We start from the raw sequence: 24394 nt of genomic DNA on the forward strand, positions 1-24394 counted from the left end.
GGATGCTAAATGCATGATTTGCGGAGGTTCTTCTCACGCCAAAGACGTCTGTCCAGTGAAGGAAGATACCACCAAATTCATATGTTGTAATTGCGGGGCTAACCATAAGTCCAATTTTTGGAATTGTCCTTCACGTAAAAAGGTCATTGAGGCTCGTGCCAGGCAGATGAAAGATAATATCCGTTACGTTAACGGTCGTTTCCGGAATTTGCCTGGTAGAGTATCGAACAATGCTCATTTTTCAGTTAACGATCGCTTGATCATGAATCATACCCATCAGGAAGATCATAATCATGCTCATTCACAAACTAATTTTAATCCGTCGGGTAGCCGTTCGAATCTTTCTATTTCGAATGTATCTACCCACGGTAAATCCTTTGCCGATATCGTAGCAGGAAATTTGAACTCCTCCCCTGTTCGATCCATGGGTACCCATTCTACTTGTTTCAAATCAAATGGAAAAAACCCTACCGCCACAGGTAACTCCGCTTCTTCGTCTACCGGAAATTCCAATGGGAAATCACATGACATGTCTGCCTCTGATTTTAATTTTCTAACTGAACAATTGAATCTAATGATTGATGCAATGTTCAAAGCCACCACTATGACTGAAGCAGTCCAAGTAGGTGTAAAATTTACAAATCAAATTGTTATTGGATTACGTTTTTCTAATGGATCCAAATAATAATTTAAATATTTTAAATTGGAATGCTCGTTCTCTGAATGGTAAAGAGGACGAGCTGTTTAATTTTCTTACGGTTAATAACGTGCATATAGCAGTTATTACCGAAACGTATTTAAAACCTGGATCTAAACTCAAAAGAGATCCTAACTTTTTTGTTTATCGTAATGATCGACTTGATGGGGCATGTGGGGGAGTTGCAATCATCATTCATAGGCGTATAAAACATCAACTGTTTTCATCATTTGAAACTAAAGTTTTTGAAACTTTAGGTGTTTCTGTTGAAACACAGTTTGGTAAATATACTTTCATAGCTGCCTATTTGCCTTTTCAATGCTCTGGGCAGCAAGTTAATTTGCTCCAAACTGACTTGCGTAAATTGACTCGCAATAAGTCAAAATTCTTTGTCATTGGTGACTTTAATGCCAAACATCGGTCATGGAATAATTCTCAAAGTAATTCCAACGGCAGAATTTTATTTGATGAGTGCTCTTCAGGATATTTCTCAATTCAATACCCTGATAGCCCCACATGTTTTTCCTCTTCTAGAAATCCATCTACGATTGATTTGGTCTTAACCGACTCTAGTCATCTTTGTAGCCAACTGATTACTCATGCTGATTTTGATTCTGATCATGTCCCTGTTACATTTCAAATATCCCAAGAAGCGATTCTCAATCCTATCAGCTCCACTTTCAATTATTTACGAGCCGACTGGAATATATATAAAACGTATGTTGACTCCAATCTTGATGTTAACATTTCTTTAGAAACTAAACTTGATATTGACAATGCTCTTGAAACTTTAACAAATTCCATTGTTGAAGCCCGGAGCATTGCAATTCCAAAATGTGAAGTAAAATTTGAATCCGTGATTATAGACGATGATCTTAAACTCTTGATCCGTCTTAAAAACGTGAGGAGAAGGCAATTTCAACGCACTCGCGATCCTGCTATGAAAATTATATGGCAGGATTTGCAGAAAGAAATCAAGAAACGTTTTGCTCAATTAAGAAACAAAAATTTTGAAAATAAAATTTCTCAATTGGACCCTGGCTCTAAGCCCTTTTGGAAATTATCGAAAATCTTGAAAAAACCTCAGAAGCCAATACCGGCTTTGAAAGAGGAAAACAAATTATTACTAACTAATTGCGAAAAAGCTCAAAAACTTGCTATGCAGTTTGAAAGTGCGCACAATTTTAATTTAGGACTTACTAGTCCAATTGAAAATGAAGTTACTCAGGAGTTCGAAAATATTCTAAATCAAGAGAACGTTTTCGAAAATGCCTGGGAGACTGATTTGGAAGAAGTGAGAACTATTATTAAAAAATTCAAAAACATGAAAGCTCCTGGCGATGATGGAATTTTCTACATCCTCATCAAGAAACTTCCAGAAAGTAGCTTATCATTTTTAGTTGATATATTTAACAAATGTTTTCAATTAGCATATTTTCCTGACAAATGGAAAAATGCTAAGGTTGTTCCAATTTTAAAACCAGACAAAAATCCTGCAGAAGCTTCTAGCTATCGTCCAATCAGTTTGCTTCCCTCCATCAGTAAACTTTTTGAAAAGGTTATTTTGAACAGAATGATGGCCCACATCAACGAAAATTCAATTTTTGCCAATGAACAGTTCGGATTCCGCCATGGACATTCGACCACTCATCAACTTTTACGTGTAACAAATTTGATCCGTTCCAACAAATCTGAAGGCTATTCTACTGGTCTTGCTCTTCTAGACATAGAAAAAGCATTCGACAGTGTTTGGCATGAAGGTTTGATTGTAAAATTAAAAAACTTTAATTTTCCAACATACATTGTTAGAATAATTCAAAGTTATCTGTCAAATCGTACACTTCAGGTTAATTATCAGAACTCCAGATCTGAAAGACTTCCTGTAAGAGCTGGTGTTCCTCAAGGCAGCATTTTGGGACCAATATTATACAATATTTTCACTTCTGACTTACCTGAGCTACCTCAGGGATGTCAAAAATCTTTGTTTGCGGATGACACAGGCCTCTCCGCCAAAGGACGAAGCCTGCGTGTCATCTGTAGTCGATTGCAAAAAAGTTTGGATATTTTTTCTTCATACTTGCAAAAATGGAAGATTTCTCCTAATGCTTCCAAAACTCAACTAATAATATTTCCACATAAACCAAAAGCTCTTTATTTGAAACCTTCAAGTAGACATGTTGTCACGATGAGAGGGGTTCCAATAAATTGGTCAGATGAAGTTAAGTATCTAGGGCTCATGCTAGATAAGAATTTAACTTTCAAAAATCACATTGAGGGCATTCAAGCCAAATGTAATAAATATGTAAAATGTCTCTATCCCCTTATTAATAGAAAATCAAAACTTTGTCTTAAGAACAAGCTGTTGATATTCAAACAAATTTTCAGGCCAGCCATGTTGTATGCTGTACCAATATGGACTAGCTGTTGTAATACCAGGAAGAAAGCTCTGCAGAGAATTCAAAATAAAATTTTGAAAATGATTCTGAGGCTTCCTCCCTGGTATAGTACCAATGAGTTACATAGAATATCCAATGTTGAAACATTGGAACAAATGTCAAATACAATCATTAATAATTTCAGGCAAAAATCGTTACAATCTTCTATTGCCACGATTAATGCGTTATATGTTTAGGTTAAGTTAGGTTAAGTATATTAAAAACATTTTTTTTTCTCTTATAAGCAGGTGAAATCAACTCACCTGTAAAAAATCTGAACTGCTACGGCAAATGAAATGTAATATGTTGTTAACAAAATGTTAATTAAATCTTAAATTTGTTTTACCAAATTAGGATGATAGTGTTGTCAAATAACACAGAACACCTAGATATAAGAAATGAATGTAATGTCTGGAATGATACTAATAAAGAAATTAAAAAAAAAAAAAAAAAAAAAAAAAAAAAAAAAAAAGGAGTTATAAAAGTGATTAACATAAGAATCTATGTTATACATTTTATAGGGAGCAATATTTTTAAGCAAAACAATTATTGTTAAGATTGGATTTCATCGATAATTTTTGATAGGGGGGTCCGTAGCCTTGAGGTTACGCTTTCGCTTCATAAGCGGAAGGTCATGGATTCAATTCCCAGCCCCTCCACAAAAAAAAAACCGTCCAGCCACCAGAAGACGCCACACGGAGGACCGTGCTTAGGGGAGCACATCCATCCTCCGTCAGTATCAGATGGTGACTGAGACAAACTGACCCTCTTCGTAGGCAGCTAGCCTCAAATGACTTAGGAACACGGCAAAATGAACCACCGCAAGAGCAAAGGACTATGGCATATGGAAATCGATTGGACTTGAACAGCAGAGCTCTCTCCTACCTGCTCGGTGTGAGAGTAAACGAGTAGAAGAGAGTGAAAGCAGATGTAAATATAGATTAGTTAAAAATAGATCTGTATCGGTATAGCAGATACAGATGCACTGATTCCGGCACAGTAGTGGCCACAAGCACAAAGTGCCTTAAACAAAAAACTAAATTTAAACACCGTCAATTTTGTTTTCAGGTGGGGCAAGTGAAAAGTTTATCATTCGAGATTGAATTTGAGTTTTCGTACTTAAGTAACCATAAGTGAACATGGTTCGCAATTATCATAGAAAATCATAACGTGCTGATAATTCAAAAACCACTATACTCAAGCGTTAAAAGCTATTAGATACCATGGAACTTCTCTAAAAGATGTTGCCAAACATTACAATATTAATATGTCTACTTCGGGCAGCCAATTAAAAGGAAGACGTTGACCGAAAAGTTGCAATATTAGAGAACACACGGAAATCTCGTGGAATGTCTATGTAAACTAGTTCAAAACATAAAAATGGGGTATAGGTCTATCCACATAAAAAAGATTCTAAATACATTATTGAAAAATTCCGTTTGATTTCTCCCGAAGAGTTTTCCGACGTCATATTCGACTTTCTCAAAAACAAATAACGAGCGGTGGAAATTACAGAGCAGAAATGCAATTGCTGTCCTATAATGTAAGAACTAACATTGGAAATGTTGCAGTTATAATGTTGTCGAATCATTTCAACTAACATAACTGAAGAGAAGAAGACTCAAGTGAAAAGAATAACATTTTCTTTGTTTACATGTTACTTGTGTTATTGTTCATTGGGAAGCCTTAACAAATGTTAAAGCTAATAGAAATCGTGAATATAACTGTTTGTTTTTGAAATTATTGTTCAAAACGGTAAACTTTTCACTTGCCCCACTTTTAGGGCAAGTGAAAAGTAAAGAGACATTTTTCAAAAACATTTTCTGTATTTTTTTCTTTAAGTTTTCATAAAAAATAATTTCAGTATGCTGCTTATATTCGGTGGGAGTCAAGCTAAAAAATATACACGACCTTATTTGTTCCAATTTAAAGTCTCTAGAATTTGAAGAATCTCAACTATGCGAATTCCATTACCCACTTGCCTCACGGTACCTTACTTGCTTCACTTTCTCATCGTACCGTGATCCGGGGGCAAATGGATCACTATTTTACAACTTTTTGTTGTTGTTTTTTTTTTTATATTATATATTGGCTTTTCTCGGTGACAACATGTCAACATGACAACATGTTGTCACCGAGAAAAGCCAATATATAATATCAAATAGAAGTTCACGGTGATCAATTCAACCAATAACTTTTTGTTGTGTTATCCTTCGGAATTCAAATATTGTCAGATAAATTTCGACAACATCAGTACTCCAGAACAATATTTAACATATCGTAAAAAATAGTTTTAATCTAAGGGGGTCTCAAACATTTTGGTCATTCAATTTGAACACAAATTTTTCCACCAGTGCTAACCGTTGTTTGTTTGTGTGTATCGCAGGAAACCATTTTCAAGGTGCACACTTAAAATGCTTCACACTAAGCTTCTGTAGTTTGATAAGGGCAATGAGTCCAATGAATCAACTGAAGCAGATAGTCTCATACCTATGCAAGTATAAATGTATTTCACAAAAGTTCTGAAAATATTACGCATCAATAAGAGCAAGTAAAACGTTTCTTCAACAGTTGAATGTTTTTGTGCTACATAAAATGTATAAATGTTTTTAGCGTGATGAAATAATGACCACACACTTCTAGGCATACTCGGATCATTTTGACGATAATTTGAGCTTGACAGCAGCCTGGCTGCTTGTTGATATCCAGTTCGCACCCCCTAGGTTTTAATACCAAAAAATTAAAATGACACACTGGGGCGAAATTGATCATCATATTATAACAAAGCAGGTTTAAGCATATATATATTTATAAACATTGAACTCTCGAGCCAGAGCTTGTCGCTGCTCTCGATCGCAATGCATTACAACGGTAATCAAAGCATGGATTTAGCTTTATACCTGGAAAATATTTCTTAAATTGATAATAAGTTCAATTCAATTATAATAAATATAGCATTCCTAGCTTTGAGCACCTTCAAAACAACTTTGGCACGTTCAGATGCCGTGAAATCTATCAAAACCATCTGCGTTCAATTTTCTGCTCTCTAGCGTTCATATTTTTGAACTGAACAATGAGTAAGCCTAATTGATCACTCCGTTCTAAAAATTGAACTGGAACGCGAACTGAACGCGTTTAAATCGTTCAAATGCATCACTGGTTTCAGCAATCAGCATAGTGTTTTTCCAAGGTGCGTTTTTTCCAATCAGTTACCCCAGGAAGACCTACTTTAAACTTTGTTTTAGGAATTTCAGATGAAACTCCGTTCCGTCGTCATTAGTAGGAAATGTTAAGTTCCTGAAAGAGTTGGTTATGGAAGTAAAAAATATTATAATTACTGGATGAATTTTTGAAAGGTTGAAAGGTCTAACTAAATTTCAGTAACAACTTGTTACATGTACAGTATGGCCCATAAAAATGCAAAAATCGTCATATAATGTTTTATGGTAGTTTTTATATAGAAAATGTGAATGAAACATAAATGTTATTCTTTATTTGTATTATTTAATCTATTTAGACTCAATTTTCTTCTTTTAACATGATTTTTATTTGTTACTCTTGTCTTACTAGAGAGGAATAGGAAGCATACCTTTAAATTTTATTTATTATGTAGAACAGACCAACTTTCCACTATTCACCGTTTTTGAATTCAATTAAAAAGTCTCTCGGTCACTTACTTTTGTATTTGAACAACTCTTTGAATCTCTATGTAAAATGACTGCAATGCAATAATTCCCTTACAGGCAAAAATTCAAGTTATTTGTAGTTCGTCATTAAAATTTCAGCCAATTCGAACTACCAGAAGCTGAGATACAGCACCCCAAACTTGGGCATTTTGTATGGAAAAGCATTATTTGGTTACTAACTTATGTCACTGACTGTATGTGATAAAAGCTTCTATAAAAACAAAGATAGCGTGAAATTCTTCACAGGCCTTGTCTCCAGAATTTGCCCATATCGAATAATAGAATTGATTCATACCTGGGTCATTGGAGACTTAAACATATTTTCGAAAAAAATGGCTCATTTTGGAGAGCCGTGGTTGAACCTTCATGAAAATGTGATAAGCGGCTCTGTTTTGCTCAAAACCTATGAGCTAGTACTAATGTAATTTGTCTCTAACCAAAGAAACAAATTTCATCCTCAAAAAAATGATATACTACAGTAATCAGAAATTACAATCACTTACAAAAACAATGAAAAAACGATTGTGGATGCTATATTTACGTTCAAACAATTTTCGCATTTTGTATGGGCCATACTGTATGTGTAGAAGAGAGGCATAATCAATGTTCTTTTTTAATTATCACGATGTTACAATACTATTCTGGTAATTTCTTAAATGCAGATCGAAAAAAAAAGTTTCACCATGCAAATCATACTCGAAAGAGAGTTTACTGATAGAGAGCCACACTTTTCCCGATAGCACTATTTGACATGTGTTTTTGAACAGATTTGTTGTGGAATTTCAGTGAGCTATGTGTTATAACTTCTGAAACCTAATTTTTCTTTTGAGTAAAGTTGTTGAAAGTTGAAATGCTGTTTGTTCTATATTAGGAATTGATGCGGAGTTGTGGTGTATGATTTTACCTCTGTTCCTACGCCAATGTCATTGCCCTGGATTATTTGGAATGAGAGTTAAATGAAAACTGACATTGTTCTGTAGAAGAACTAACCACTTCTAAACTTGACATTATAATAACAAACCGTTAATATAATAATTGCAAAATAATCCATGATTAAATTATTGAGACTAGAACAGTTACAAAACAATTTATTTTCTTGACTTAAATATTAAGAATTATTATTGAAATCTAGTTATTTGCCTTAAATGAAAAATGCTTTTCGTTCTTTCTTATGGGAATGTTTGAGTTTTACATAGAAGATTAGGGCGCATCCATGAATTACTTCACGCAAAATTAGGCCATTTCCTTTAATCTCCTTAAGAACGTGACGTGATTAATGGACAATCCCTTATGAATATCCTAGAAATTACTGAATAAATTATTATAACAATTCAAATGTTGCCTAAAAACTTGTATCTTCAGTTGTGGCTCTATGGTACGTTAGTCCACTAGTTCTCCTTCAGCTTAGTTAGATTCGCTCGCAGAGCTGGGATGAGAGCTTTTCGGGCACTCTGTCGCAACAGGGTCAACTTGAACTGCATCAGCACCACCAGATAGGTAGCCATGAACGATATATTCTGAAAGTGATGCAAGGAAAAAGTTATAAATGAGATTTCCACCTTCTAATCAAAGAACTAACCGATGTAATCAATCCGCGATTGATGTTCGCATACCCGTCCAGATTCATCGTCGGTGGATTTTTATCGATGGCCACCAGAAACATTTCCACCTCCTTCTGCGTCGCCTTGTCCATCGCCGTTAGGTTCACGTTGAGTAGCCGTTCTTGGAAATTCAATCCAACCTTGAAGGGTTCCCATAAAGATCGACAAAGAATGGTACGACGTGCCGTCGTTGATGTCAGTTTTGGTAAAGCAAACAAATTGGCGTTAATAGAGTTATAAATCCCTTAGCAAAGATCTTCAGATCGATGAATACGACTTACACGGTGTTCCCCAGACCTTTAGAATCAGAAAAAATCCCCATCGAGTATGTGCTCACTAATCGATTTCTATATCTAAATTGCATAGCTGGTGGCATCCACAAATTACATCTAGGGGAAGGGGGGAGTAGGCTCAAGCGATACGTCACATACAACAATTTTAAATTTTTCATACAAAAAACGTTACGTGTGGGGGGAGGGGTCAAAAATTTCCAATTTTAGCGTTACGTAATAAACGGGCGCTGCCTCTGGGCAAAATAATAGAAAAATCAATTTGCTCTTTTGATGACATAAGTCTACGTACAACTTTTAAGATAAACAGTGATTTGCATATTTTTTCATCTACCTTTATTATCAAAATAAATATACTATCAAAATTTGGTGCTAAGTGGGTTTCTATAAGCATTATTATCCTTTGCGAAGGTTTTTGAAATACAGTTAACTCTCCCTAACTCAGTTAGAGAACCATAGTAAAAGTTGGTTTTCATGACTTTTTCGATGGTCAATTGCATCGCATTTGCACTGGTTTCGTGTTCTACAACTCGATACCTCTCTAACTTGATGGTTTCTTTCATATCGAGCTATGGAGAGATAACTGATAATTATTATTTCATTAAAAATCAATTACGTACACGTATAGGGATGATTCAAATATGACGTCCATCGTTTTTCCGGATTTCTAGACCCCCCCTCCCCCAAATGATGGACGTCATTTTTGAATGACCCCATAAAGTACTAGTTTTACCAAAATTAAGTTGAACATATCTTAGATCCTAGGGATATTATAACAAGTTGTGAAATAGTGATCAATTTGCCCCGGCTTACGGTATTTGAAATTAATATGTTTTACCAAACTTTGATTACTTGATTTGATAACTATAATAAAGGTAAATGAAAAACCGTGTTAATATGTTTTCCTTAGAATTTCTGAATTAATAATAGAAATCTACTTGTGAACACACATTTGATGGAGATTGTTTTCCTGATAATAATGGTCTGAGGAGCACCGTGACTTACCCTTCTGGAGGCGTGATGGGCCTCGTTGCAGATGATGAACAGCAGACCCATGCAGTAGAACACAATGACGAATAAACCGACCTCCTTATAGGTCGCTCCGTGCTCGATGATTTCGCTCAGCGCCCCATAGGTGGCGATAATTGTGGTGAAGAAAATCACCAAACAATAGATGCCATACATGTTCGAGTACGCTTTTCCTTTCGTTCATTGATGAGCGTCCCATCGGATGGCGTTACATGAAATCAAGAAAACAAACAACATAAAAGCAGCCACGAACGAAGATTGAAATCAAGGCCTTTGAAGAAGTAAAAATTTTACGACCCTTTCCGTTTTCGATCGACGGACCCGATAAAGGGTGCAACTTGCAAATACGACCCACGGGAACAATGTAAAATTTTATCGCTCGGCATTGCTTACATGTTTAGTTATGTTGCCCCAATCAGGCTGCTAACGAAGGCAACTTGCATACATAATAATCAGCATTGATTGGATTTATATGTTGCACAATTTACCCCTTCGACCTAATTGAATACTGGAAAAAGTGTAAAGAATTGTTCAAAGTTTTGCTGTTTTTTTGTGTTGAATAGCTTCCGACCAGCGCTTTAACGTGTTGAAAATTATGACGTTGCCTCGGCGTAACTGAAAATTTTATGAAAAGAGACTTTCTCATTTCGAGCCATCCCGATATATTCCACTCCTTGAATGAATACATTGCCCAGAGGCGCGTCCACGTTCGAAACCATGGGTAGGACAAACGTTGGCAAATATTTTGTGCACAGTGAAGCTAACAAAATATTTAACCCTCGACTGAGAATTGAAAGTTACCGTATTTGAGGGGTTTAAACGCAAAATGTCAGTTTGGTCGGTTTTGAGTTGAGGAAGTTCTATTGTTTCCAAGCGTTCTAAAGATATTATCCGAGGATCCGTTGAGTTTCTTTCCGTCTTTACAGGGCTGGTAGCGACTGAGTGCCTTTAATATAGGAAATTAGAGACCTCTTGTCAGAAAAAAAAGATCAAAGGTAGACCTAAATGGATCCAAATAGAAGTAGAAAATAGATCGAAAAGAAATCAGGAAAACAAAACCTAATAGGAGCCAAGATATTAGAGTTTGATTCATCAGAACATCAGAGCAGACATTTCTCTGAGATTTAATGCTTTTTTTTTTCAAAATTCCTCGTGACATTTGGACAAGTGTTACTGTATGTGTTTTTCATGATTTTCTCAAGGAATATCGTCAGGATTTGCCAGGTATTTGCGTAAATTTTCAGAAAATTTATAAAGAAATTCATTTAGTGATTATTTTGAAATTAATTTCTCCACGAATTTTGCTAGGGAATTTCTCCAACAGTTTTGATTAGAATACCTCTAGAATTCAGCCAGGAATTTCTCAGAAATTATTTTTTCCAAAGATTTTTTTTCAGAAATCATCTGAAACCCTCAAAAGATTCTGTGAAAAATTTCCATAAAAGTCCTAATTCCTACAAGATGGAATCCAGTGATTCATCCATCAATTTTCTTGGGACATTCTCCGAGATTCGCAATCAAAACATTTTCTTAAATTTAATAAATAACTTCACCTGAAATTTTTAAGGATTTCACTTATAATTGTCTTTTAGGATTTATATAAGATTTCAACTAGGGATCTCTCTAAAGATAACTTCAGCAATTGCCCAGAGATTCTCTCTACCTTTTAAACAGAAATTCCTCCAGTAATTCTTTTAAATTTTCTCAAGTGAGTCTTAGGAGTTTTTTTTCAGGAATTCTTTCAGGAGTGTATCCAGGGAAATGTCATAGAATTTTTTTCTGAAAAATTAACTCGGAAGGCATTTAAAAAGAGAATCCTAGAGTAACCTCTGATAAAACTTGTGTAAGTTTCTAAGCCACCGTTAATGAACAAGGATCTTCGAAATAACTCCTAGACTCTTGAGGAAGTTTTACATGGTTCCTAGATAATTTGCTAATATATTCGAGAAAAAGAAAATCAATTGAAACTCGGGATAGTATTCTGCACGATTTTTGCAGATTTTTTTGGAAAAATTTTGAACAGGATATGTATTGAAATATATGTAGCAATAATCGGAGGAATTACTGGAAAAAATTGATGAATTACTGGAACTTGGATGAATTGCTGAAAAAATTCTTAGAAAAACAGATTTTTAGGACCCTTATGGAACTTTGGATTTCTGGGAGGAAAGGTGGATGAATTATTGAAGAGATCCACATGAACAAGCGAAGGAATCCTTGCAGCGCTTCTTGAAAAAAAAAAACCCTTCCCAAAAATCGGAGACGAAGTTCTTGAAGAGCTTGTTGAACCCGTTGCGGTCTTTGAAGATTTCTTTGAAGCCTGAACAATTTTGCAGGATTCATGGCAAGTTTGGTTTAAATGGATGCTTTAGAGACTTTCATTAAATACAGAGACTTCTTAGAAACTTGCATTAAAATAGAGACCAAGTCTCTGAAAAGAAACCTATCACCAGTCCTGTCTTTATGATCATGCATTGGATCATTTATTTTTATTATTCATAAAATTAAATTAATTAAATAATATGAATATCTTTCATATTTATATTCTTTTTAAATCATTTTTTTTAAAACAAATTTGACACAAATAGACCAATTAGCTTACCTTTACAACCAGTGAGGATATTCTAATTGCTTCATCTATTTGTTTATAACAAATGGATGAATCGGGGCCTTCCTTAGCCGAGTGGTTAGAGGCTACAATGCAAAGCCATGCTGAAGGTGTCTGGGTTCGATTCCCGGTCGGTCCAGGATGTTTTCGTAATGGAAATTTCCTTGACTTCCCTGGGCATAGAGTATAATCGTACCTGCCACACGATATACGAATGCGAAAATGGCAACTTTGGCAAAGGAAGCTTTCAGTTAAAAACTGTGGAAATGTTCATAAGAACACTATACTGAGTAGCCGGCTCTGTCCCAGTGGGGACGTTAATGCCAAGAAGAAGAAGAATCTGCTTTCAATTGGAAAATTAGCACATGTTGCTTTTTTGCAACTCAGCTTATATAAACCACGGAAATTTTTGTGTGAATTTTGAAATTTTTCTCTTATATACTTGTTTATACCAGAAAGGTTAAACAATTTTTTAGGTGGATGAAGTTAAAGGAAAATAATATTTGCTATTATTAAAACTTTTTAAAGTTCTTGTAACAGTCTGCCAATAGATGATAATAATACTTGATCCACTTACCCCACCCCAGTAGGGGTAACTGTATAATATATGAAAAAATAATAATATTCGATTATAGACAAAGATAATATGAATTTTTGATTGATGGAAAAGAATTTTCAATTTAACTAGTTTTTGCAGCTAACAAGTTTGCTTGTATTAGTATACGTGTAGTACCAGTTTTGCAATAGTATCAGTGTGGGCGTAAGAATGTAACCTAAAACGAAACAATGGTGCGAAAACATTCAACATATTCAAGTATTTATGCTTAATATTGACGAATGACCCACTTACCCCACTTATACACTTCCCCCACTGTACCTTACTCATTTTCAATTTTAAAACTTTAAACCGTTTTTCGTCTAATGTGTATTTTTTAATTTGCAAATTTTGATTCCGTTGTGTTATCAGTCATTTTCCAGTCGAAAACACTCAACTCTCTGAGGTGTTTTGAGCCAATCTTAAGAATAAATTTTTAAATGTTCTATCATTTTGGTCAATCATCGAATTATATAATCAAATAATGTAAAAATTTTGTTTTAAAAGACCTGTTTTACTTATTTTTTAACAGTACAACTTAAAATTAAACTTGCAACCTTAAAATTTATTTTGAAATTACAAGAGTTTTTGATTTATTTCATGCTCTTATGGTTTGATACTATTTTTAATAATTCAACTAACAAGGAGAAATTTGGCAACACTGTTTTATTTTTTATTTGATTTTGCATTAAACAATAATATTTTCGTCTAAATCCAAGTCTGGTTAGGTTTTTTTTTTATTAATATTTCGGGCTTTTTAACTAAACTAAAAACTTTTTAAAATTCAATTTCTCTCAAGATTGGCTTAAAACACCTCGAGGAGTTAAATGTTTTGATTGTAAAATGACGATTGAGTCAAATTTTTTGAAATAAATAAAAATACTCAATCGAGCATGAGCTTGATTGACCAGTTGCTACTCCTTTATTGCAAGAACAGCTGTATTTACACAGGGAACCAAAGCTATAATTTGAAATGAATACCTGACCATATACATGTATGGCCTTACAGCAGCAAGCAATACACTCAGAAATAAACATAGTCACGAAATTACTAAAGTTCATGCATTAATGACTATTTTATATCTGCATCTCTTTCATTCTGCTGTGAATATTTACACTAACTGTCATTTCGACTGGGTTGAAGCTTAGCGATGCTTCAACCCAGGCGAATTGGCAAACAGGAATAAAATTCCCTACAGAATGAAAGAGAAGCAGATAGAAAATAGTCATTATTTACTAAAATTTAGTAATTCTGTGACTACTCGTGTTTCTGAGTGTAGATTCAACGAATAAAATACTAGGGGAACTGGGGTAAAATGAACACCCTAAGCAATTTTCATATTTTCGGGCTTATGGAGCTGTCACATTCTTCTTTAATTGCTCAAAGTTGAAGAAGGATGTTTATGCAATGCAACAATTTGAAATATTGTGATGGAAATAGAATTTTATCAACATTATTATAATTTGAAAATTTATTTCCACATAATCAATGTTCCAAACATGTGGGTAAAAGGAACATGTAATGGGGGTAATATGAACACATGCTAGGCTGACCATAAGCTAATCGGATAAAAACGGGACAAATGAAGATCAAAAACAGCACAATCTTAAAAAAACGAAGATAATGCTCACCTAGAGAAATTTCTACGTGATTAGTCGGAAAAAATGGAAACTGCCTTGAAATGTATTGAATGATTTCTGGAAAATATCTGTCTTTAAAAGCTTGACTTGTAACGAATTACAATTTTCAATATGAAAAATGTAATTCGCGATAAGTAGAATTCGTCGTTGAGAAAAGTTAGACGAAAATGGTTTTGCTTGGCTGATCATATCATAAATAAAAATTGAACTGAATTTAAAAAATATGTTGGAATAGAGGTAGTGTCGCACCTCAGGTAGAAGAATCGTCGGTTGAGAAGCATGCGTCGTCGTAGGTAAAAGTGTGGAAGATTTATCGAGAGGTATGATATTTGGATAAGTGTGATTGAATTGTAAATATATACCTGGAATGAATAAAAAGAGTTGAAGCTGCTGATTAAGGTATCAGTCAGTTAGCTGCCCAGTTGAAGGAGACATCTACTGTATTGTATTTCTTTCTGATTTGCAATCGGATGTGGACCAGCTAGCTTCGCTAGGATCTGCGTGGTCTTAGCGGACTAGCTCTTCAACAAAATACACATCAATATTAAAAGTATCTCTACATGATTTATAAAAAAAACTTGGAAACTGTCGAATATTCACGTTTTCCTATGCTTCGAATTTATTTGTCATTGTGAATTGAAATGTCATTGAGTCTACGTATTGAAATTTGTTTTAATCATTTATGATCTTAAACTTGAAATATTGAAGTGCATTAAACTTGTGCTATGTGCGCTTCAATCAAGCTACAAAGAACTATAACATTTTCATTACTTATGGATTATTTTTTATAAATTTAATGCTTGTTTGTCTTTATAGTGTATTAAAACTTTTTTCTAAGAATTCTTCTAACTAAATCTTTTTAAATGCGTCTCAATTGTAAAAGAAGAATTTTTGCTCAATATAATTCACAATGTTTGTTACATAAAGTACCTATGGGGCTTAGAAGATTTATTTGAAATATGTAATAAATATAGATAACTTCATACTTTTTTAATATTTACTCTTCTAGGTTCATTTGCAAGATATAAGTAATACATTATATCGATGAATGACCTGATATTTTGATCGATAATACAGTAATTTCTTGATTATATCACGGATCCAAACATTTTTAGCGTGATATACCGAAATGCATTTGCAGCCATTATAATTTCAATCAAAATTTGAGCTTTATGTTGCGGAAACAGATCGAATGAAACGAAAAGCAGGTACAAGATGGGTCAAATAGATATATGTTAGTTGTTTGAGATTATTTTCTATGTAAAATGTTTGAACTTCATACAATACGTGATAAAATTGAACAGAAAACCGAGCTTAAATCGAGAGTGATATATTGAAGCGATATTAAAACGAGCAGTGATAAAATCGAGAAAGTACTGTATAAATAAACGTTTCAAGAAAAATAAATTTTTGTTTCAAAATATGTGTTGTAAAAGAAAGTTTGGAAGGATGTTACAAATAGGTTTGATTGCTGGACTCATCTTCAAAATATGTCACCCCAAGTTCAACTTCAATTCAAGGCTAGATTTTGGAAAGTATTGCTGTTTCATATGAAGTTTGAACAAAAAAAAATGTTTCATTTAAACTGGATTCTTTGAACGTATTATATTTTTAAATAAACAAAAATAACTAAATGACACCCTGAAAAAAGTTGATTTACAAGCATAAAACACAAAAAAGTTAATCAGAAACATATGCTGCCTACAAATTTAGTTTGACTTTGAATGAGAAACTTATAACTATACTTTAAAAATAGTATTTATACATACAACTGTTTTATTATATTATTATAATGCTGTTTTTTGTTTAAACTGTTGTGTAATATTCAGTGTCCATTCTCTATTTCCAAAAATACGGGACAATTTGAGCATTTTCAATAAATCGACGGGACAGCTTGTCAAGGCGATGAAAACGGTACTGTCCCGTTAAATACGGGACGTATGGTCAGCCTAACACATGCTGGAAGTAAAATTAACATGTAGTGGGGTTCAAATGAACACCATTCAAATTGAACGGAAGGGGCCCAGGTAGCCGTAGCGGTAAACGCGCAGCTATTCAACATGACCATGCTGAGGGTCGTGGGTTCGAATCCCGCTGGTCGAGGATCTTTCGTAAAGAAAATTTTCTCGATTCCCAGGGCATAGAGTATCTTCGTACTTGCCACACGATATACACATGCAAAATTGGTCAATGGGCAAAAAAGCTCTCAGTTAATAACTGTGGAAGTGCTCATAAGAGCACAAATCTGAGAAGCAGGCTTTGTACTAGTTGGGACGTAACGCCAGAGAGAAGAAGATGAAGGGTTGCGGTATGATTCTCGGCATCTGTTACATGATCAATGCATATCTCACAGACATCCCGGAATCGATGGAACGTTTAGCCGCGACCATTTGGATGGCTGTCCATGTCTGCATTTGTATTTTCACTGGAAAACTCTTGGCATCCGAAATAAAATCCGGTAGCATGCGCCCTGTCCCGGCGTTCATATTACCCCCATTCATTTTACTTCCGAAGAATCAACATATTCAAATAATTTGTTCTAAGAATTTAGAAGATAGAAATACTTTGAATTTCCGTCTAAAGTATTATTTAAAGATATGATGTGCTAAGTTGTTCAGTAGATTTTTGATGATTTCAGTCATAAAAACCATAAATTCCGCGCATGAAAAATAACATCATCTGAGAAAACGGAGAGACATACTTTGTTTTTGTTTACTTTTCCAGATTTTGACAGTTCTATATCGCGCTAGAGTTGTCGAAATAGTTCTTCAGTGTGGATTAAGGCTAAGTAGCCCGTCATTCGTTTTGGCAACAATGAGCTTGCATTTCAAAGTGATAAAATTCAATCTTGATAGTTTATATTGACTTGGAAAAGTATCACTGTACGCGCTTACATGCATAAAGTATTCTGATACTTTTTGAGCTGTGTCAGTGCAACCACAACTGATTTTCTTTGATTTTGAATCGTGAGATGAATTAGCAAAAATAATCAACGACGCGTACAAATTTCAATGACGGCCTACTTCGCCTTAAGGATGATGCTGCGTTTTTCATAGATTTGTAGCATAATTACCGTAAAACACAAACCTGTTCATTTTACCCCCCCCCCCCTGCTCAATTTACCCACAATTCCCCTAATAACGCATTTCTAGTTTATTTTACCCGTACAACGCGAGTCAGACACAATTTATCCGGATTCCGTCGCTCGCTCACAAGAAGCATGCAACAGATCTACGGATTCGACGAAAAATCGATTGAATGTTTTAAAATTGGAAATAAAAAAACATTTTTTCTAAGCACCCTTCCCATTTTTCTATTTGTATAAAAGTTTCGATGATATAAATTGCAGAGTATAAGCAAAATCATGGGTTTTTGTCACATTTGTAATCACGGATGGTGGTCTCATGGGCTGGGTGGTGATCTGATTGGAATAAACATTGACTTTTTGCATGTTTTAACTTAATGAACATTATAAAAAAATGGTTTGAAATCGGCGATGGTCAATTACACGAGCTGTGAACCCTTGGTATGAAACTATCAATATCCATTTAATTTAATTCTTTCACCACTGGAAACATTTCCTCTAAATATTAGTTTACCTGTATCAATAGAAACAGCTTCAAGGTTTTTAAAGGGACGTTCCAAGAAATTCTTGTAGGCATTCCATTTATAATTCTTTCAAAACTTATAAATTAGGGTGTCCAAAAATTTCACTTTGTCAGAAGACGTTCAGTTTTTCGTGATTAATATAAAAGAAATCTAGTTCAGCAAAATTTTGTTTTCATAATACCTGTTTTTTTTTGTTTCCTCTCTTAAACTTTCAAACTAATGAAAAAAATCTGGTACAAACTGATATTTTGAATCCTCGATAAATATGTTTTTCAGTACATTTACAATCATCAAAAAAGGGTATCAAACGTTAAGAATAACTTTTGTAACTTCAAGAATGGTGAGTTTTGTAAAGAGAAACTTTGCTGAAAATATAATGCGTCATAATGTTATTTAAAATTTACTAAGGGCAAAAATGTAACTTGCTTAGACTTTTTTTCTGAATCTCATAAAAATATGATCAAATTTCTGACATATGTTTCCATAAACTGAAGAACATACTGTAGTGCAGTACTCTTTGAACATGGCGCGGAAATAATTTCAGTGGATTACATTCCCGTGTAAAAATTTGGAATCACCTAAAACAAAAGCGTAATGTCTTTTTTAACAAGCCTTAGAAAATTTGCTGTATGAACAGGTCACATTCTTAATAATTTCTAAGAGGGATATAACCCAGAGAATCATGAGCATTAATCTAAAGCGATACTGAGAGGAATATTTAAAAATAGTCTTGAAATGACTTGGGTAGGATCTTTATGCGAAAATGGGCAAGATTCTATAACAATATTGGGTAAAATTCATGAGTAGCGACAACATTCGAAGAAGCATTCGACACCATTTTTGGCGGGAGCTCGAAAAGTATTGCACTGGACTTTTACATAACTCTATTATGTAGTTTTACGAAAATGATAGAAAAAGCAAAATGCTCAAGCACTAAAATTTGTAAACCATCCGACAATATTCTTCCGGAATTTGTCCGCAGTTCAATAACGTTTGACAGGCTTACAACATTTCATCCGTTTCTCTCTCTAACAAGCATTGCGTTAAATTGTTAAGTTGCCTAGAGACAGACAAAAAACATTAGAAAATGAGAAAAAATTGTAATTTTCTTTTTTAGAAAATAAGTATGGAAAAACTCTGACATTACAACATCAACATTAAAAATTTTCATTTTCCCAAGGCATGCTAAGATTGAGCTATAAAAATTATAGTGTACGCAAGAAATGTCAGAAAGGGGTGATTCAAATATAATAGCAAGCTAGCGTAAAAAGCTGGATAGAAATTCTCGGATCAAATAAATATTGCAAATATTTCTAGAAGAATATAAATGAAAGGTCGAGAGCAAAATAAAGAGGTATCCCAGAAGATTCTTTGACGAAATATTGAAAAAACTCCTGGATGAATTCATTTTGCGACAACTTAACCTTTGTTTTGTAAAAAGCTTTTAATTTCCATAATATATTTGGGCATATTCACCGCAGACTGTTAAGTGTTAATGACACATGTTTTTAGTTGAACTCCATTATTTATAAAGTTATTATCATGACGCAATTCTGTATAAACATGAATGCCCAAGACCATCTTTCAAAAATTCTAACAAAATATACTCCTTTGTACGGGAGAACCTTTACACGTCAATCCCAAGAGTTACCCCCTTACAAAATTTTGTTTTCAACATGCTTAACTACCGTTTGGGGGGCCTTCCTTAGTCGATTGGTTAAAGTCCGCGGCTACTAAGCAAAGCCATGCTGAAGGTGTCTGGGTTCGAATCCCGCTCGGTCCAGGATCTTTTCGTAATGGAAATGTCCTTGACTTCCCTGCGCATAGAGTATCATCGTACCTGCCACACGATATACGAATGCGAAAATGGCAACTTAGGCAAAGAAAACTTTCAGTTTATAACTGTGGAAGTGCACATTGAACACATTGAAACTGAGAAGCAGGCCCTGTCCCAGTGAGGACGTGATGCCAAGAAGAAGAAGAAAAAGAAGAAGCTACCGTTTGGAGGTTGAATTGACCAGTTTTCCGACAAAGTGAAATTTAGGGACACCCTACTATACGTGCAATTAACCCAATATGTATTCCAGCTCGTCCTTCCCAGCAGCCTTATGGATCTTCAACTTTTAAACGGTCCTCTTGACATCTTCCACTTTTGGAGGTTTCACAGCCTATCCATCGTCCTTGATTTTAATTCGGCTTGCAAAACCAGAGTTACTATAAATATCTACTGTTCCCAAGCTTTGCAACCGTTCGTTTAAGCGATTTTTACGTTCAACTGAAAAATAACATAGCTTGTTGAAGATTGGCTTGTTTGACTCCCATGCAATTAGTATAAAATGAAAAATTGCTGAAAAAACTTCAAACTAGGTATTTTTTCAAAAACATATTTCTGTTACTCACACCTCTAAATATAGATAGATAGGTAGATAATTACTCTCCAATACAATCCTTACCCAATTGCTGCATCATATGGCTAAGATCAACCCACAGATGACGATATTCGGTCAGTTTGTCGGCAGGTTGCTCGGTGGCTAATATATTCGACAGTTCCTGCGCAAATGCCTTGCTTGCCGTCCCAAAGGCTGTACAGTTGACGAACCTGAAAGAGATAAAAAGGGCAACCGTATCACCTAATCTTAAACAGTTAAAATGCTTAAAAATATCTTACCATAAACTACAAAACCCGTTCAACATCGCCAAAATGTGATAATAGGCAAATGTGTGCGTCAGTTGGAAATCCGGTTGCAAATAGTATTGGGACATGATGATGACAAAACTAACAGCCCACGAAACCACACACAAAACCCACGTGATCGGATAGAGCTTCGGAAAGACGATCGGCTTTCCGGTGACCATGAGGTACTTATACTGGTAGTCGGTCCACATGTTCTTGAACTTGGCCACCTCCGATCCATTGCGCCAGGATGCCACCGGAAGGAGGAAATGCGGAACCAAAAGGCTCATAAAAATGATATTGTAGATCACTTCGTCGAATCGTTTGTCGCTGGTCGAAATGAAACGTTTGATGCGCTCTTTGGCTACTAGGACAACAAGAACCGTTTCGCAAGCGTAGATAAAGTACGCCCAGATGAAGGCTTTCGAGCACCAGGTGAATGTGGTTCGGGGCATGTTGACCCCTGGGGAAGATTATTATGAACATGTATCGAATTGGTTGACGAGGGCTAGACTGTTAACAAACCTTTGGGACTTCTGACGATTGGCATGACTCCCATTATTTGAAATAGCACCAACAGGCTTTTGGTGGTGTGGTAGAAAGAATCGTGTTTGTCCAGAAGGTTCACATCGGCCTGGAACTCCAACTTGCGGATGTACATGTGGCTTGGCGATGCATCATCTAAGGTGTACAGAAAAGAAATTAGTTTCGTGAAATAAGAAAATGCAATAAAAACACGTTTTTCTTGAACGACATTCTCATCCCTAGAAGAATTACTGATAGAATTTTTGGAGAACTAGTCAAGCTTAGGAGTGACACCTGAACGAACCGTTGAGAAATGCCATTACAGAAAATCTGGAGTAACGTAGGTTTAGTTCCTGGAGGTAATCAATAAAGAATGTTTGCAGGAATATAAAATAATAAAGAAATTACTAGAATCTCAAAAGATATTCAGATGCATACGGGAACTCCTGAAAGAATTCTTGCAAAAAATCCTGGTGGAAGCGCGGAGGAAATCCTAGAAAAAATTCTGCTGGACAAAACACCTAGAACGAATCGCGATCAAAATCATCGTCACGAAGGGTATGCGGAATACCGAATGATTCCGTCAAACATGCTTCGAAACGAAATTCCGCGGAATTCTACGGAACTTATACAAGCGGAATTTTTATTTTACGATATCGTTTCGTTTCGCCAAATTGTAAAAATATCTCCGCGGAAAATTGAAAACAAACGGAATAAAACGGAATTTCGCGAAACTCGGAATTAATTTCGAGCAAAAACGGCAAAACACACGCTTCTACTCCTATGTAGTTGTTAACCCTACAGTTCTAGTCCTCAATGTTAACCCGTATAGGCCTGAGTGAAAGCAAAAATTTTAAAACCCTCATCACTCAGCGAATTCTTAATGGATTCAAATGATTTTTTTATCAATATACTGGCACACATATCTAGGTTCTAGAAGTGGACAGAGGAACGCGGAAATATTCCTGTGGCCGTAGTGGGTCCGGTGGGTCACTGGGTCAGGTCGGGTGAAAAAGGTACTGTGCGTTTGTGCCCCTTGAGGTAGGCAAATTTCAAGTCACAGATAATTTACGGAATCGGCTGTAATGTGGTCACTATATGACGGGATTTAGTCACTCACCGGAATATTTCCGAGTTCCTCTGGCCACTTCTAGAAACTAGATATGTGGGCCAGTAAACCAGGGTGGGTGTACGGCTGTCAACTACAAACAAAGCTCGCCTAACAATCAACTCTCGGGCGGGCCGGCCCAAACAGCATCATCTCTCACGAGGGCCGACCCAAACAGCACAGGTCGAAACGCGGGCCATGCCAGGCAGCAAATGCTGATATATTGCAATTTCAGAGAAAACTTTCCGTTTTACGGTCCAACGAAAAGCCACCGCAGCTGTCACATCACTGATTTATACTGGTAAAACATCAGTAGGCTTCAATGATACCTTGGATACCGTCTTGATGATTGTTGTTTGTTGCTATACTCCACTGCACTGTGACGTCACGCATCAATTTTGACAGGTACTGGTCCTGTTGTTTACAGTTTGGACTTAGTACTTTTTTCAAATCATTCTTAATTTCGTGAAAGTTTGCTGCGAGGAGAGGTGAAATCCACTGCAGATACCCAAGGATCGTATTATTCTATCTTCCTACCGTGGAAAATCGTCACCATCAACATGCTGGTGATAGAAATGCGAAGATGAAAAAATGATGGAAAAAACGACTAAGTCCGAAACGTAAACAACAGGACCAGCAGCTGTCAAATAAGTGAGGTTAGGCTCGTCATATGCAGCGCTCTATTTTCCACACCTTTTTCTCTTTCAAGCATACTATGATTAAATTGTTTGCTTCAATGATAGAATGATTTCAAAACCTGCGGTAGAACTTAGACAGCTGCGATAGAACTCGGCGGCAAAGTGGAAAATTTTCTTAATAACCGTAATATTTCAACACTCAAACAGCGGGATGCCTTGCAGCATTGTGAGAAAAACGAATACACCCACAAAACATGAACGGTGGGCGTACCTCGTTGCGTATACCCCCCCTGCAGTAAACTGACAAAAAATCAATTGAATCCGTTAAGCAGTGGTGGGAATGGTAATAGTAGTAGGCTTGAATTTCGCGAAAATCACGTGGCGCTTCCCAGTACAGTAGTTCAAAAACGTGAATCTCATCATGTAGCCTATGTTGGGATAATGAATTTCCTAAATCGTTAGTGTCATTGAAGGCTCTAAATGCGGGAAATAGAAAATTTTTCTACAGTAGGGGGAGATCCCCCAGTACCGGACAGCACCCAATACCGGACAAAGTTGAAAAATTGAGAAATCATGGTCCAATCAAGATGGTGTATTAGAAGAAAAGAAAGCTATTATGGAGACTAATATTTGCGTAGAAAACACATCCTTGAAATATGTATGCCTTTTTAAAAAAGTATAAATGTTTGAAAATCTTAACAAATTTGACGTATCGCCTTAATTTTGAGCCTATATAGTAATTATTTTGAACATGGAAAAAATACTTTGGATCACGCAAGCATGATCGAACATACTCCTGATTTGATAGTATGAATGTATTTTGTACCATAATTGAACTAAATATGGACAAATTACAATTTTGGTTGAGAACCTCCTGTCCCCCAGTTTCGGACAGCTTGATTTGCTATATGATATCTTTGTAATTATTGCACCAGTGTCTCAAAATACATTCATTTTTCGTGGATTCCGTCGATCATGGTATCAAACATGCAATAAAATTAGGAAAAATGAACATTCAGAACAACATCGTAAAATGTGCTATTTTTCATCATATAAGAAAGAGGTTTTTGATGGACATCTTGCAAACTACGATATACTCAAATTGTTTTTGTAAATGTTGCAAATGCATTGAATTGGTAATTATATACTATTCCTAAAGTAAACACATTCAATTATGTTCAAATTTACAGAATTCGAGGCGTTTCCATATCGTGTCCGATATTGGGTGCCACCTTTCAAGATCGATCAATACAATCAA

At 35.4% G+C, this 24394-nt stretch overlaps 1 protein-coding gene across 1 annotated transcript in view; it reads right to left on the bottom strand.

The window, feature by feature from the left end:
• Nucleotides 1–7738: 7738 nt before the first annotated feature.
• Nucleotides 7739–24394, bottom strand: part of LOC5574486 (gustatory and odorant receptor 22) — a 31795-nt gene continuing 15139 nt past the window's right edge. Inside the window, exons 2-7 of the mRNA XM_001655100.3 lie at nucleotides 21391–21546; nucleotides 20860–21328; nucleotides 20645–20790; nucleotides 9715–9911; nucleotides 8398–8559; nucleotides 7739–8335 (exon numbers count right to left, since the gene is read on the bottom strand). Coding sequence (XP_001655150.2) covers nucleotides 8207–8335; nucleotides 8398–8559; nucleotides 9715–9911; nucleotides 20645–20790; nucleotides 20860–21328; nucleotides 21391–21546 — 1259 coding nt within the window. The 3' untranslated portion in view covers nucleotides 7739–8206. The remainder of the gene's footprint in view (nucleotides 8336–8397; nucleotides 8560–9714; nucleotides 9912–20644; nucleotides 20791–20859; nucleotides 21329–21390; nucleotides 21547–24394) is intronic.

The sequence above is a fragment of the Aedes aegypti genome, chromosome 2 (assembly GCF_002204515.2).
Source record: "Aedes aegypti strain LVP_AGWG chromosome 2, AaegL5.0 Primary Assembly, whole genome shotgun sequence".
Taxonomy (NCBI): Eukaryota; Metazoa; Arthropoda; class Insecta; order Diptera; family Culicidae; genus Aedes; species Aedes aegypti.